Raw genomic sequence first — 17877 nt, 5'->3', positions numbered from 1 at the left:
TAATGAATGACTGAGCAAAGTGTTAATGTGTTTACTACCCCCAGTAATACTGGCCAGACAGTTGTCAGTCATGTGTTGCTCCTTTGGAGTGTTGACTCAGTTTTGTAGATTTGTTACCTTGCAAATTGCTGGGTCTTTTTGCCTAAGTTTTATAACTTTTCATGTCAGTATTTTTTCCTCTTGGATTCTTTGACTACCAATTACTGATACCTCTACACCTCCACTTCTGTCTGTTTTTTGCCTTTTGTGATGTTAGCTAACATACTTTATTGCACCTTACAAAAAACAATGTTCTCAGCTAAAGTCACAGGCTTATACCACACCCAAACTAGGCCTCGGATCAGAGAGAGCTGAACCATAGAACTAGAGATTCCATGTAGGCTTCTTCTGGTTGGTTGATTTTTACATTTCCCTGCCTCAATTTTCTTCTCATAGTAACCAGTTCTGTTTTATTAACTTATTGCATACTCTTAATTAATTGTCTTCTCAATTTCTCCAAACTTAACTAATTTGCAACAGAAGTTCTTCTGAACTGGAGCAGACTCTGTGCCTAAGAAGTTTTAAGTTCCTTAAATGTTGTCACCAAGTTGACTTGCTACTTACCCTTTTATCATGGGAAGTATGTGAGGTTAATGGGCTACAAAACTACTTGCAAGTCTGGCTTAATGTGCCGAGTTAAAATAAGTTAATAGCTGCTTTGCCTTTGCTTGGATGGCACAAGACTGCAAAAATAGTAGTGAATTTGGCTTGTTTGCTCACCTTGTAAGTAAATGCTAAGGAATAACAGATAGTAGAATACTGCATGCTTGCAAACTCTTCAGATGTCCTCTATGTCTTATAAAAAAGAAGTCAGTCCATAAACAGTGGAACAAGGAGAGTCTGTCTTCAAATTTGCATCTCGGCACTTCTGTATATTCTTTGAAGCTTAGTAGTTGTTGAGCTTTTTCTGTCAACCTCAGCTTGCCATCAGTGAGGGCTTTAACTCAATCTTTCTCCTGATTTCCTATTTACACGGAAGTGTAGGTAGCTAAATTTTAATATCTTCTTCCTCTGTGTAAAATATTTTATTGAATTTGGACAGAAAATTCAGAAGTTACCAGGTGGCCAGTCAGGCAATGATGTTAATCTAATTGTCTTGGGAAAGAGTGTCTCCCTGATGCTTTTTAGTCAGTACCAAGGGACCAAAGTGGACAGCTCTACATTCATACATTTTAACTGCAGAAAAAAAATTCCATTGTTTCATGCTTTCTTGTCTTACTAAGCCATTGCATATGTCAGCTTGATGTACTTGTGCAAACATTTTAAAGAATCTGACAGTTATAATGATCTGAATTAATACTACACTGTACACATACCAAATGTGTTTAAAAAGGATGTGATGTCAACTTGTACAGCCTGCAAGATAGCATGTCAAATGTAAGAGATTCAAAACAAATAATTGTCGGGACAAGCAGGTAGTTAAAAACCATGAAAAGAAAACAGAGACAGTTTTTATTATTCATTGGCCTTGCTTGTTCTTAGAAATTTTGGAAAGCTTTTACTTTCTATTTGAAGAGCAAGGATTTTAGTTTTACAATAGTGTGTATTGTAGAATTGTTACATTTGGAAAAGATCTTTAAGATAGAGTCCAACCACTAACCTCACACTGCCAAGCCCATCACTAAACTAAATCATATCCCTCAGTATCTCCTCTATGCATCTTTGGAATATCAGCAGGGATGGTGTCTCCACCTTCCTGGACAGTCCTTTCCAATGCTTAACAGACCTCTTGATGAAAGAGTTCTTCCTAGGAACTTTTCTGCTAGTGCTGTGGCTTAGTGATGGGCTTGGCAGTGTGAGGTTAGTGGTTAGACTTGATGATCTTAAAGGTCTTTGTCAGCCAAAATGATTCTATGATTCCTGCGTGAGGCCTGTCCAGACTTCTTACCTTTGAGTGAAGCTAAACAGTGATAATGGCACTGTGAATTTCATTTCAGCAGGCAATATTATTTCTATACTTCTGGTTAGAATTTGTAGAACAAAATGAAACACAAAGAACAAATTCCTACACACACTTTTTCTATGCAGAAAACCTCTGATACTAATGACTGCTTGGAGGAATGTAGCCCATTCTTGTACCAGGACTTTGGTAATTTAGATAGAGGTAGAAACAATATTGTATAGTAAGCAAAGGTTTTAACTCTGGAGCAATATAACATTTTTTAAATGATATATTTTTCTTTATTGTTGCATCCAAAATTCAGAACATGCTTAAGGCAGTTTTCAACAAAGGCCTGGATTCATAAATATGCGGTCTTTTAATAGCTAGATTTAATAATGATGTTTCCTAATTTTAGTGCAGATAAAACTGTTCATTTTTGTGACTTTTGACCTGTCTTTGACTTCCAAGCTGATATAGAGAGTTTAAAGGGTCAAACGTGTATTTTAGCAGTTTGTGCTTGTGTGCCAACAGTTTTCCAATGCTGTTCTGTGTAGAAACAGTTCTCTCAAGGTTGTGTGATTGCTAGTTGAGCTCCTCAGGTGACAATAGTCTTTGAAATGCTTTTAGAGAAGAGTGTAATGGCTTTTTTTTTTTCTGAGTGAGTCTAAATGACAGGCTGCTGAAAATAAACTCAAGTGTTTGTCATTGTTGTTCTTAAATTTCATGTTGGAAAGCAGGATATTATTGTCTACTGGCACAGGTACTAGTCCCATTGCATAGATTTCACATATTTTATGGCAGAGTCAGATGTTGGAGAGTATGAGATTTTCATTCCATTAAGTTATATTTATAGTGAAAAGAACAATATTTGATTCTCTTCTGTGACCCAGAATTGTTTAAGAGCAAGGACAGCAAAGTACATAGTAATGTAGAAGGCAGTGACTAGAGAAGTTTAACATAGCACTCCTGGCCTTGTTGTGTACAGTTAAGAGTAACAGTGTGAATGCCAAAGGAATGATATTAGAGTTCAATGATTTGGAAGAACAGAAAGGGAACATAATTCAAAATGTGGAACATTCTGCATGATCTGTTACAGTTGACCTTCATTCCAAGACATTAGGGCAACAAAGAGAAGCCAAATGCCAAACAACTTGCCAAACAACTGATTGAGTTTTAACTATTTTTTTTTTATCCCTAGGTGTTGCAATACAGCCTAAAGGAATTTGTCTTCATTTTGCAGGTCAAGCCTTGAAGGCATCAGCAGAGGCATTTACCAGTGATCCCTGTTATCTGCCTAAGAGGCAGACTGTTGTCCAAGCAGCACGATCTCTGCTTGCAGCTGTCACAAGGCTTCTGATTCTGGCAGACATGGTGGATGTGGCATACTTGCTGGAACATTTAACTGTGGTGAGTAGAATTTGACTTAACTCAGACTCCCATTAGCCAGAGAAGTAGTTGCTGATGGTTCTTTCTGCATTTGAAATTCTTTTTGTACTTGGGATTGCACATCTTGTGTAACACCTTGCCAATTGGTAAAAGAGTAGATTCTAGACGAGATTTGCAGAACACACCAAAAAAAAAGTCTTCCACATCCAACTCAACATATTTGATCTGAAGACGACAATGGTTATCTGTAGAGTCTTAACTTTCTTTTATGTTTTAAGAAACTTTAGCTTCCTTTTATTTATGATTTCCTGTTTTCTTATTTGAACCATCATATAGCCTTTCATGTGTGAAACCTTGAACGTCTGTAGCAGTAGTAGGTAACACTTTTTGTAGAGAATCTTAGAGGTAGAATTGGCTGTTTACAGAGGGGAAACAACAGGGTAAGCGAGGGTCTATCTCTATATTCAAGTCAGTTTGTGAGAGAGATCAGCTAAAAGGAGAGGGAAAAGATGTGTGAGACAGGCCTCTGGCAACTCCCCATCTCTAGCTATGTATTCATACACTGCAGACAGAAGACTCAAAAGTCTTAACATTGGCAAAGCTTTAAAAATTGTGAAGTAGAAAATATCCTTTTTTTTTTTTTTTCCCCTCCAAGGGAATAGTGTGTTTCAGAATGGTGTATTGTAACAATGCTATGGTTTGGGTCATCTTTTCTTTTTTTTTCCCCCCACTTGGCTATCTTTATACAGAAGGAATTACTGAATTCTTCTATCCCGGCATAAAACCAACCAGTGGTTGTGTTGCTATTGCTGAACTAGACAAAATGTCTACTCCGTGCCTTGTTGTTCAACACCAAAATACTTTCCTTTCTGCATAAAGTCAAGTTCCTTTAATGTCAGATGTAGATTCCCATGTGAACAGGCTCCCTTCCTTTTCACAGTCTGATCACAAAAAATGTTTACTGAGTTTCTTCTCTGTCTACTTACTCCATTCAATCTGTTGTGTGTCTTTGCTGGGAAGAGCTAAGAATTATTCTACTTTTGTTTCTCTTTTTTTTTTTTTTCCCCCTAACATCTCCAGCCATGTGTGATGGATGGAGAAAATCTCAAAGTTCTGTTGACTACTTAATGTTTCAGGGCAGAGGTGAATAATTAGTATCACTTTATAATGCCTCATGCCACAAGAGCACCCACTGACTTAAAGGGGACCATTTTGAAGCAGGTTCAGTTTCATAAGGACATGGGAATGAACACTTAGCACCTTATGGGAAGAGGAACAGTACTTCATAAAACAATGTTGTGTGGGTTTCAATGCCCAAAGGAATTTGTTTGGATTATTTTAGGAAGAATGGGTTTGAAATGTCCAACATTGGCAATTGTTGGAGATGTATTTCAGGCTAAATGAATGCTGACTTGCAGAACCTTCTGTATTGTTATATATGTAAGAAACTTGTTAGCTGTAAGAGGAATTGCATATGTCTTTTGTACTGTGTGTGGAAAATTTTCATAAATGATATTTTTTTCATTGATAGCCTATTACATTTTTACACACGTATTTTCATAATCTTAGATGTACCCTTCTACAGTGTTTTGAGTATATTTTACATGAGAGCTAAAATTAGGTAACGTTCTTTCCTAGAGTTTTGGTATTTCCAAACTGTATCATTCACTTTATGATTTCTATTTGAAAATGAAAACAAACAATAACTGAAAATTGTAAAAGAATGCAGAGTATCAGCCAGGAACACTCCAACACTACAAAGAGTGCAATTAAGTTTTCTTCTAACGTATTTCAATTTAGTTCTCTTAATAGTAAGAATTGAATTCATCAATTAACCCAGAAAAAACTAGTGTGGTGTAATACTCTCCAAAATGTAAAAACCCCTCACCCTATTCCTTAGTGGAAGGTGGTGCATTTTCCATTTTTATTTAGTCTCTGTCCTGGCTGTTGAACTTGCCAACAGAGGTATTAACTATAATGGTGTCTCTTTATGTTCGCATCTGATTAGGAAGTCAACTCAGAGTAAATTCAACATATGCTACTGAACATCCTTCAATTTATAACAAGCTTTGGTCACGCTTAACTGAGCCAGATTTAAGTGTAATTAACTGTTTTAATGAGTCTCAACTTTGCTCTTTCAAAGTCCTTAACTTTAATTATTATACTTTAAAAGTCCCTTAGGAATTGTTTTTTTCTTCAGTGTGGGCTTGCTCTAACAAAAAGGCATTGTATTCACACAGTGGCTGCAGCATAGAAAGTAGACCTTGTCTTTGAGAATATTAAAGATGATGAAGTAACGTTTGCATGTTCATAGGACTTGAAAATCAACTCTCATTGAAAGTCATTAGTTGTTTTTCTTTGAACTTTTTCTAAAATTTTAATACCTCTAGCATATTATCCTCTTCACAAAGACATGGAAGTTAAAACTGTTATTAATCATTTAAGAGATGAGAAATTTCATTGCCCTTTATTTTTGTAACTCTGAATCCTATAATTGTCGTAGAATAAAATGAAGGAATTTAAAGGACTGGGTTGAAATTAATTTCATAAATGAAAAAAGTAGCAGTAACAATAAATTAAATGAAAATTCCAACCAAAGAAGGTTATTTTGTTCATATGTATAAAATGAATGGTGTCCAGCATCACCACAGAATTCTGCAGGGTATTAATCAGATCTTATTCAATACAGAAGTATTTCATGGGGAGTTATCTGTTTATATATCTAATATTTTTCAAACTCATTTATCACAGAATGATGAAAGTTTTTAGTCTTGCTCTGTAAAGCTGGTTAATTCCATCACTGACATTCAAACCCTTGAAACTATACTTACTTCTACTGACAGAATATAGTCTGGATCATTAAACTTCTATTTCCTCTGCAATCTGTGAATAGAAATAGAAAGGAAGCAATTGACAGTATGACTAGCTGTCATGTACAGCCTCGTCTAGTGTTACTTGTCACGTCTGCTATTCTAAGTATATCTAGGAAAAAAGATGATCCTCAGCTATCTCCAGTTTATATATTCTAACAGAGAATTGTGTTTTGTACATTTTACTTAGACTTTGGAGTGTTTTTGACTTCTGTGTACTAAAATATCTATATAAAGCAGACTATAATGCAGAAAATACTGAATATTTTTGTCAGAAAGTACTGAAATGCAACTTTTAAACTAGAAATAACAGGTCTGTCTACTAGGAAGAATTTAGTAAATCTGTCAGGAATTTAACAGCAGATGTCCAAAACCATAACTTTCTGAACATAAATTTAGCTTTTAAAAAATTTTAATAATGAATTGGAGAGAAATTTGATTGTTTAATGGAGTCTCTGTAATCTTCACCCAGCAAAGAATCAAATAATGCATGTTAGAAGGCAGTACAAATTCTTTGTGAACAATCATGTTCTGGCACAATGCATTGCTAGCCATTTGTAGAATTACAGCCTTATAAGAATATGATAGTGTGGTGCAAACAGCTTTAGAGTTAAGTGGGAAAAGTAAGTTCATCACAGTGACAATAAAGGTTTTGTTTCTCTAAACAACATTTTTTTTGTAAATAAGGAGGAGTGTAAATAACCTTATCTGAGTTTCCATACTTATTTTAGAGTTTCAAGTCTCTAATCAAACTGAGTTATGAAAGATGTAGTCAGACAAAAGGGTATCTTGTGTATCTCTTTGATTCAGTGCTTTATTACTAGTCTCATTCACTATGGTTAGTAATACTCAATATTGTTTAATTAAGTGAATTAACAGATCAATGGAATTGCTTGAAGTTATTGATCAGGAGAGAACAGCAAGAAGGTAATAAGTTCTGAGAATTTCATTCAAAGCACATTAGCAGTCTGTCTTTCTCTAATCTATTTCATATCATGCTGAGCCAACACGTTTTATCTGCCTTTTTTCAGTTATTGTCATTCTTGTAGATTTATCGTTTAAGTCTTTGTATATTTCATGAACGCCTCAGACAGTGTGATCTTTAGAAAATGCTTGCTTAAAGTTATTTAAAGCCCGTTGCTAGGAAAGAAAAGAAAACAGCTACAAGTAAGAAGCAACTTGTGAGCTTGGGTCCTATGGGCACAGTGCTATCTTTTCCTCCCTTCCCTACATGATAGTCATCAACACTGAAAATGTTTTGAGGATGAGAAACCAGTATGGTTATATAAAAGAAGTCAGTTCTCTTAGGCTTTACATATGCTTCAGGTTTACGTATTTGGAATGATGCATGTAACTGCTTAAACTAGAGTTTGACTTGCTCCCTGTATTCCTTGCTGTTTTAGTATTGTGGAATCATGCTGTAAAATATTAAAAAATGGAAAAAAGGAAAAAAAGAGAGCTTCCCTTGGGGATACAGGGCCAGGTTGTGAAACTGAAAGTGATCAGAATCGTAGGATCATTTAGGTTGGAAAAGACCTGCAAGATTGAGACCAACCATTAAGCTAGCATTTGCCTGTACTCTACTAAACCATGTCGCTCTGTGCCACATCTACACATCTTGGAGAGATGGTGATTCCACCACTTCTCTGGGCAACCTGTTCCAACGCTTGACAACTCTTTTGGTGAATAAACTTTTCCTTAATCTCCAATCTCTTCTCCTGGAGCAACTTGAGGCTGTTTCCTCTTTTCTAATCATTAATTGCTTAGGAGAAGAAACCAGCTCCCACCTTTCTACAACCTCCTTTTATGTAGATGTAGAGAGTGAGAAAGTCTCCTCTCAGCCTCTTCTTCAGGCTAAACAACCTCTAGTCCTGCTGGCCATGCTGTTGTTGTTACAAGCCACACTACTGTTGATACAAGCCAGGATGCCACTGGCCTTCTTGACCACCTGGGTACGCTGCTGGCTCATGTTCAGCCAGTTGTTGATTAACACCTCCAGGTCCTTTTCTGCAAGTCAGATTTCCAGCCACTTATCCCCAAGCCTGTAGCATTGCCTGGTGGTGTTGTGGCCCAAGTGAAGGACCCAGCACTTAGACTTGTTGAACCTCATACAGCTTCAGCCCATTGCTTCAGGCTGTCTAGGTCTATCTGAAGAACCTTCCTGCCTTCAAGCAGATCAAAACTCCCACCCAACTTAGTGTTAACTGCAAACTTACTGAAGGTGAACTTGATCCCCCTCATCCAAATCATTGGTAAAGATATTAAACAGAACAGGTGCCAACACTGAGCCCTGGGGAACACCACTGGCCACTAACTAGACCTAACTCCATTCACCAGCACTCTGTGCCTGGCCCTCCAGCTGTATTTTTAATACTCAGTGAAGAGTGCAGCCATCCAAGCCAGAGGCAGCTAGTTTCTCCAGGAGGATGCTGTGGGAAACAGCGTCAAAGGCTTTGCTAAAGTCCAGGTAGACCACATCCACAGCCTTTCTGTCATCCACTAAGTAGGTTACCTTGTCATAGAAGGAGATGAGGTTAGTCAAGCAGGACCTATCTTTCATAACCCATGATCACCTGGGTGTCCTGTACATACCAGATGCTGGCAGTCAACGTGGTCTACTCCCTAACTTTCCCTGTCACTGAGGTTGGACTGTAGTACCCTGAACCATCCTTCATGTTGATGGGGATCACATTTGCCAACCTCCAGTAAATGAGACTTCATCTGGTTAGCAGGCTGCTTAGCCAGGACTGCTTATAAACGATTGGCTGGCGAGCAGTTTTGACAGCTCCTTCAGTACTCTCAAGTGGATTCCACATGGGTCCTATAGACCTGTGTGTGTCAAGGTGAAGCAGCAGGTCACACACCATTTCCTCATGGACTGAAGTGGCTTTATTCTGCTCCCTTTTCCTGCCTTTTGGGTCAGGGCGCTGGGTACTCCAAGAACAACTGGGCTTACCGTTAAAGACTTTTTCTCATCCTTCATCACTGTTTCCCTTCACCATCTAATAAGGGATGGAGGCTCTTCTTAGCCTTTCTTTTTGTTGCTAATGTATTTATAGAAACGTTTTTTAATTGTCTTTTATGGCAGTAGCTGGATTAAGTTCTACCTTCTTTCTTTCCTTTTAGTGGCTACAGGTCACATTTTCAGAAAGCTCTGAAAATAAGGAGTGTGAAGAAGACGATGGGAGTGTTTGGGAGAGGGTTGAACTTCTTTGGTTCACACTTAATTTTATGTTCTCATAAAAAAGCAGAAATAGATTATTGCTGAGGTCAATATATTGTACTTGGGATGCAGTTGTTTGTAACCAGGGCCACAGTGTTTATCATTGTACTCTGCCAATTCTGTGACAGTCTGTAATGTGCAATAAATGAAAGATGAAAAGCAACTCCTAAAGAATTACTTTTAAGAGTAGGTATTTTCTAAGTGAACATCTTTTCCAGTGCAATAGGAACCGGGATACACTTCTGTTCTTGGTACAGTGATCTCTTGACTGCTGCTTTGTAACTCCTTAACGGCTCGTGGGTTTACAACCCCTGGGGCTTGCCTTGAAACAGTCATATTCTTAGCAATGCTCTTTTAGCAAACTTGCAAACGAGTAGACTCTCCAGGGATTGCACTTCTGCTTCTCTTCTATCTACTTTTGTCTTAGCAAGGGAATTATTGGGGGGGAAAAAAAAAAAGCATTTTCCTTTTCTTCCAGTTGGAACTGTGTAGGGACCCTACACAGCTTCATGTACTACTGTTCTAGAATTTCCTTGAATTGAGCAAGCCTGAAGGCTCCTGAACCTGTTATATGAAAGCACAAGAAAGACAAATGGAACCTAATATCTGTATTTCCAAGATAAAAATACAATTACTGAGTTAAAAACACACTGAAAAGATTTGAAAACAAATCCAATCATTGCTTCTTTGCTGTGTAGATTCTTCTCTTCAGTCTTCTTTCTAGTTAAGTGCCTCTTAGCAGACTTGTGTCTGCAATAGACTCTTCAGTGTCATCTTAAAGAGCATTGAGAACATTCTTTGCTGTCACATCTGAGACTTAGCTGTGGATTAGCTCTCTTGGAAATTTCTAACACTCAGGAATTTTCTAGTTTTGCCTCTGCTGCCAGCACCCTGTCTGCTGTCTTCCACTGTTTTCTCTCCTACCCAGTATCTAATAAGGGTCTCCATGAGCAATGCATGCTTAGTAGATTTTAGAGAGCATTATTTCAGCTTTTATTTCCAGAGTGTCTGCATGATTTAAGGTATGGCAGGAGCAGACACTCACCCTTAGCAGTACTCAAGCAGGTAAATATGCAGCCTTCCTCCCTACCAGCCACTGCCTTTTTAATAGTCATGAGTCACAATAGCAATGGAAAGTTGTGTCTACCTACTGCACTCTAGCAGAAGAAAAAGAAAAATAGATAAAGCACAGGAGGGAATAGGAATAGGTTACTGCCTTAAAAATCCTGCTAGGGAGGGAGGGAGTGAGATTTGACATCTCTTGAAAACTGTGCATGTAGCGCTGGGTACATAGACCTGGGAAGAGAAGATATGAATTAAGGAAAACAGTTTAGCAAAGATCCCTAAAGGTAGGAAAAGTTACCTTAGACAATAGTGGTATTTGCTTATATCTCTGAGATGATGAGAAATAATATAAACTACAACTTGTCCGTTGCACAAACCAGGAGGAAATAGTGATGAAAGCAAACTTATCTGGACTCTCTTGGTCCTATGCTTTATGCAAAGTGTTTGCACAGCCAATTTTTTATAGAAATAATTATTAAGTTGTGAGACAAATTCCAAATAAAGTAAGTTGGAAACATAAAGCTTGGAGAGATGTATGATACAAAGGTGGTTTGTAGTGTAGTTTAACATAGAATGCACGAAGTTGCCAGAAGTACAACTGAGTTTGAAAAACCTGTTTTGTGTCTGATGATGAAATTTCAGAATTATTTGGGGAAAGCTGTGAAGTGGGATATTAGAAAAGCAGACACCTACTGGAAATTAGTATTTGGACTACGTAAATGCCTGCATACTCCAGCCAGTGACTAGGAATCCATGGCAGAAGACTCTATTTGAACCTATCAGCAAAAAAAGAGAGCATCGTTAAATTGTTTCCTTCTGTGTAGTTGTTACTGTATTTTGCTTCTAAAGCAACACTTACTTAACACTGAAGCTCAGTGATTATAAGAGAATAAGATGGAAGTGACACTGAAATTTCCTTCTATTGAGTGCTAATCTTGGAAGATGAATTCTAGGTTGGTAAAATAAACCTGGAAAAGCAGTTTCTCTTAGTAGATTATTTATTGGTAGTATAGTAATGAAGTCAGTGTAATGTGGAATAGCTTGCCTGATCAATTATTTGTATCTCAAGCACATGCAGATCGTTCTGATCTAGAGAAACTTATTTTGTAATTTGCTCTTGCTTTGAGGGGCAGAAATGAGGAAATTCATGCAAAACAAACTATCTGCTTTATCATCAAAATGCATGTCTTCAGATCTTAAAATGAAAGCAAAATCACATGACCGGCTCTCCATAAACCTCTCCAAAGAGACACATTGCCCATTCCATTACAGCAAAGTATTGGGAGAGCAGCTATTTTCTCATATGTATCTGTGTTCAGTAATTGCAATTTAAGAGAGATATTGAATGTCTTTTTTCAACCATGTCTCCTGGTGATTTAAACCAGTATGTTTAGTAGAATTTAGTCTTTTAAAGAAGCAGTACTTATTAAAACAGGAAGGTAGTTTTTAATGAATGGCTTCTTTATATCAGAATGAAATAAAACTTGCTTCTCATCCTTAATTCAACTCTTGTTAATCCATATGAAAAGAAAGAGAAAAATTTCACAAATGGAGAAAATAATTCAGTGCTGTTTTGCTCCCCTGCACAGTGGAAGATGATAATACTGATATTCTGAATGACAAAGATACTCCTGCAACACTAGACAAACCAGAAAAAAGCCTTTTCTCTTGTTTTTGAATATCAGACTGGCTTTCTGCAGCATCAACCCTAAATCTGAACCAAGTATACAGAAAGAAACCAAGTAAAGGACGTGCAGCTGGCCATTTGACTATGTCACCCTTAGAACAGTTAGACTATCAGGCAAATCACATTAAAGCTATGTCATTTATCAAATAGTATTGTTCACAACTTGAAGAACCAGTGTCTGCTGCCTCTCATACCTCTTTCTGTTTATATGGAGATTGTAAGGTTATTACCATGAATAAAATTTTGTATTCCATATCTAATGAAGTCTCTTTACACATCTCTTAGTTGTGAGAAATGAAGTACTTTGCACTGCATATTTATTATCTAGTTTTGTGACCTGGCTTCTTGTTTAGCTAATTTGCATGGCCCATATTGAGTTTCCCAGGCTTGTCAAGGTTATTAAGCTTGGACAGAATTTTATCCACCTCAACTCAAGCTTAAACTTCTTTAATGCAGAAGTTATTTCCTTGAGATTCCATAAAGGATGCTATGAAGTGCAGCTGCAAAGTTATGTTATCAAATGTGATAATTAAACTAAATTTAAAAGTCAGACAGTGACTGCATTTAATATAACTGTTTATTCCATACGTGTATTATGAGTTAGTTGACTTGCAACTGTGGAATATGGCAGCAACAGTGAGCCTTAACCTTATACAGAAAGATACAGAGCTAAGCAACAACATGAGAAGACTTTGAATTCTTTATTGAATTAGATAAATTAATTGAATGAACATCAAACATAGTAAATTTTAACCTAAGAAGTAGTGCAATTTAATAGCATTTATTGTTGAAACATTATGCAACCACTATTTATGCCTGAGCTGCTTCTCTTTGAGCTCATCACCTAACTTCTGTTATATATGACAGAAGAGCAGAAGTTCTAAGGCTCCTGAAAGTAGTGGAGAAAAACAAGACTACATCAGGAACTTCTCAGAGGATTCTCAACTGTTACAAACAGTTTCACTGGAAGAGAAACTTCAATCAGAGCTCATGTCTCTAACATTACACTGAATAAGTTTAGTCCTGATGCTTTCAGTTATGCTTACTAATAGATAGAACCATGGTCATTATCTGAGTGGAGGTTGCATGAGTTTACCATACTAATCATATTTATGAAGAGGCCATATTAATAACACTTCTGATCCATCCATGTTTGCCATCTTTATCACTTTCAGAGTTTTGATGGTATTTGTTGCTTTGGGATACCTAAAATGGGACTGTGAGAGTTGCTTCAGTAAGTTGAAGAGCTCCATTGGCTGTTTGTTTCCAGTCGGATAAGCATGCAACCTGTATCTGGGCTATGAAGGTATCTATGCTATCTTGACAAACAGAAGCAGCTTTCAGAGTTGTTGAAATACTGGTATTTCTTCTCTACTTGTACAATTTTTCTTGGAGGAAAAATTAGGTAGTTATCCTCTAGCACCAGAGTGCAAAAATAGTAGAGGAATGCTACTTCTCAACTTACAGAAAGTATGTTCCACAGTACTTTGAAAAAATGACTGACCAAAAAAAAAAACTCCTGAGGATATTTTATGGTATTTTATTTGTTTTTTGGTGAGAGAGAGAAAGACCATTTCTAGAGTACTAGTATTTCTTAACACCTCTAGACAGTAAAAGAGTTGGTGAGAGAGGTTTTCTTGCCATTCACCTAAAAATAGTGGTTCACACTGATGCCAGAGTGATACAGAAAGATATACATGTAGTTTGAAGTTTAAAACATCTGATAATCTTTGTATGTCCAAGGTACATGCTTCCATTGATGGCAGTGAAAAGAGCTTATGTGTGATTTCTTGAAATTGCTTGTTTGTTTTTTATCTATTTTTGACAATTTTTTTACAAGTGTTTTTCCCTTGCATCTAAAGACAGACTTCTTGTAAGTGGATGTCCTGGCCATTACCCATCTATTTTACTGAAGTCTGTTACCCTTACACTTGCACATTTGGTTTGTATTTACTCATCCTCACATGCTGGTTCTTATATCTATTTCTAGAGAGCCCAAATGCATCATTAATGTTTGGGTTGCTTCAGGACATGAGGAAGTGACTGAGCTTACTAGTAGGGTTCCTGCCAAAGGAAGAATTGAAGCTATAGGATTAAGTGCTTTTTTAATTAAGGATTAAGAGGATGATGATTCTTCAACTGTACAACTGTATTGTAGTCTAACAGGTTGATGATTTAAGAAAAAAACTCACCAAACCACAATAAAAGACTGTACTTTATGTCCACTTAGTGAGTCTGGGAATCATTAGAGGCCTTTTCCCTCAATTACTCAACAGAGTGCAGCAGCTTTGGTAATTTGTGGAGAAGCATGTTATGGTTTAAAGCTAGGATTGTAGGATGAACTGGTATGGATGTATCATGAGTAGTTTCTTACATACTTATAAGAGGGAACCCTATGGGTAGCTTTTGGTCATCTCAAACTGTTGATGCAAGAAAGTAGTACAAATTCAAGACTTTCAGACCAACTCTGGAACTGACATAAAATCTGAACAAACAAAACCCACAAAAAGTGAAAGATAATAAAGTCAAACAGAAAAGAATAGAGTCTTGCAGTTTTGCCTTAGCATTTATGTTCTGTCACCCATGTTGTTACAGAATTGAGTAATGTATATTTTGAGTGAGAAAGCTTTCTTTTATTTTTTGACAGCAAACATTTAAAATTAACTGGAACATCTCCAGTTAAATTTTGTAAGATAAATATAAAATAGATATAAACACTGCCTTAACTTGTTTCTTGGTGTCATGGTTTAGCAAGGAGCTGTTTTTTCTTGGTAACAGGGGCACGGGGTTGCAGTAAAGACCCGGTAAAGAGTTTTTGGACTCTCCCCGGCTCCTGGGTTCACATCCACCTCCAGCCCGGCTGGGCCAATCTGGTGCCTCTGCCATCACTATTTAGGGACAGGAATTTGAAGTGCTGGCAGGAGGTGTAAGAGTGATACAAGATGGAGGTGACCACATGGACCCCACAGTCAGAAAAGGAGGAAGGAAGGAGGAGCACCAGACCAGAGACCCCTCTGCAAGCCGTGCTGAGAATGCAGCTGTACCCCTGCAACCCATGCAGGGCCATGGCAGGACTGAGAGCCACCAGCAGCAACGTGTGAGAGCACCCAGATGGGCGAGGGACTGTGTGAGGTGGCGGCCATGGCGCAGGCCGTGCTGGAGCCTGTGGGCCCCAGAGCAGCCCCACACGAGAGGCAGAGAGGAGCTGCAGCCTTTGGGATAAATGCACGTCAGAGCAGCCCGTGCAGGCTGTGTGTGTGTGAGGTACCACACGGACTTGCAGGGAGGACTGGTGTGGAGCCCACCTGCCCTGAGGAGAGGTAAATGGCAGAAGCTATCAGGAATAGACTGACTGAAACCTCCATTCCCTGCCCCCTTGGGCCGTTCATTGGAGGAGGTAAAAACATTGGGATCAGGACTCTGAGCCCAGGAAGAGGGGAGGGGTGGGGAGAAGTTGGTCTTAAAGGGCTGGTTGGAGTCTTCATCATTGTACCACTCTGTGTTGTGTTATGTTGGTTATGTTTTGGGGTTTTATGGTTATTCTTTAGTTGATATTGCATTATCTTCTGTTTTCTTCCCCAAGCCAATATTCCTGGTCTGTTTTGTCCTGAACCTTAAGCAGCAATTAAGCTCTCCCTGCCATTTGGCAATCCTCAGGTCTTTGGTACTTGAGGCTAATCGTGGTCTTTTGTTCCCTGATGGGCCTAAACCAGGACACTTGGTTATGAGAGTAGGGAGACTGAAGTAAAGGCTCCAATATGGCAAACAAGAAGTGGTAACTTACCCGAAGATTCCATTATGTATCTGTCTGTTATAAATAATCAGCTGAAACTCACTCCAGTTGCTCATTATCCTCAAAGAGGAATTACCTAGGATCTGTTCTGAAGCATATGCAACTTGGGCTTATCTCAGTCAAATGCTCACAGCAGTCAAAGTGCGGAGCAGTCTACAGCCACAGTCAGCACTAGCTGTCAATTCTGTTGTCAGTTTTTTAAAGTGGAGTTTTTCATTCATCTTCTGCTCCTGTGATTCATCTTTCCAATTCAACGACTGTAGTTTTAGCAAAAGTATAGAGAGACGTGCACTGTAGTTGCTACTGAAGTTCTTGGTTTTCCAGAACTGAGTGGAAAGCAGTCCCTTTCTTTTGGTCTTTTGCCTCATTTCCTGGAGTATCACATGCAAACTTTCAGTATTACATGTAAGCTTACAGTAGGTACTTCATCTACAGGACCTTGTAAATGTAGCAAACTAAGTAATTTCTTTTGGAGGATTTGTAAGACATGTAGTTCTTCCTGATTGTATCAGTGTGAGTAAATTATTATTGACGTCCTTCTAGGGGTAATCACTGTGATAACAAACTATTTCCAAACTATTTCCAACTCTCTTATGCTTGTGAGATGAAGAACAATTACAGATAGGGAAACAGAGAAAGTCATAGGAGAAGATTCATGATTTCCTGAAGGTAGCAAGGAAACTGTAGCTCACATTCTCCTTCTACAAAAATATCAGCCTTTCTGTTAAATTTCCCTACAGCAGAGTTGGTATTGTTCATCTCATTGAAAAATACCAGTACTATTTTTAATAACAGTATAAGCATGAAATAAGTTTTAAATTTAGAAGTAAGATCTGTAACAAAGTATAATTAGTGTTGTCACTGCTTTTGTACAGAATGTGAGCACATTACCCAAGGTGAGTATCTGTCTTGCAAATTACTCTTGAGTGAATTAACTTGATAAGGGGTTCTCTGTTATATATAAGGTCTACTGTTATGCTTGATAAAATGAGGAGTTCATGGCCTGTTTAAAGTTTCATATGCTTTTGTTAGTTGGAAAAAGAATTAAATCTGTATGAATATATTCATTTGTGTAATATGGAATAGAAGAAGAACTAACCTTTAGAGACTGTGTGCTAGTGTTTTGTTTTATGCAAGTCTGACCTATGAAGTTAGAGGATTTAATTTAATTAAACAGGGCATATGTACTTTGCTTTGAATCCTGGGATTGATTTCAAAGCAATATTGTAAGAATGTCTGGAAAGTGGTACACTCAAGAGGTCACACAGCTCCATAGCACTAGTATTTAGTACAGTAAGAATCTCTGGAAAGTGGTACACTCAAGAGGTCACACAGCTCCATAGCAGTAGTATTTAGTAAAATCCTAATTCAGTGAAAAATGCAGCAACTGTGTGAATGGTGGTGTTTTGTTTTCTTTTTTTTTACCTTCCCAGTTTCAAAGAACATTTGAATCTTTAAGAAAAGTATCCAGTAAATCTGATCTACAGAAAACCTACCAGAAGTTTCGAAAAGACCTGGAAAATCTTGACTATTTGGCATACAAACGGCAGCAGGTAAGAACATGGAAGCTTGGTAGAAGAGAGAGAATACTGAGGATAAACGTGGTGAGTAGTAAAACTGATGTTTGATAGGCTTGTTGTTCTATCATTAGGGTTTTATGCTTTGTAGAACATCACCAAGTAAGCAGTAGGAGGGTGACAATTCTGTTTAATGCATATGATGTTGGACTGCATGGGTTTTGATTTCTTCAGAGAGAAAGATAGTTAAAGCAAGTAAGTGAGATTTAGCAGGCTATTAAACTTTGAATTAGCACATAAAAGTTTTTAACTAGAGGCCATAAAAGTACTGTTTGGGGTTTTTGACTTAAGAAAAGAACTAAATCCACAGAAGATAATGGAATCAGATATTGACATGCAAACCATTTTTTTTTTT

At 37.7% G+C, this 17877-nt stretch overlaps 1 protein-coding gene across 2 annotated transcripts in view; it reads left to right on the top strand.

Moving 5' to 3' along the window:
• The window catches only part of CTNNA3 (catenin alpha 3), a 493584-nt gene that overhangs the window by 18623 nt on the left and 457084 nt on the right, over positions 1-17877 (top strand). For both annotated transcript variants that reach the window (XM_062001246.1, XM_062001247.1), the window contains 2 exons: positions 3162-3328; positions 17379-17498. In XM_062001246.1, coding sequence (XP_061857230.1) covers positions 3162-3328; positions 17379-17498 — 287 coding nt within the window. The remainder of the gene's footprint in view (positions 1-3161; positions 3329-17378; positions 17499-17877) is intronic.

This window comes from Colius striatus, chromosome 8 (assembly GCF_028858725.1).
Source record: "Colius striatus isolate bColStr4 chromosome 8, bColStr4.1.hap1, whole genome shotgun sequence".
Lineage (NCBI taxonomy): Eukaryota > Metazoa > Chordata > Aves > Coliiformes > Coliidae > Colius > Colius striatus.
Note: the sequence above shows the minus strand (reverse complement) of the source record. Positions and strands in the feature narration are given on the sequence as shown.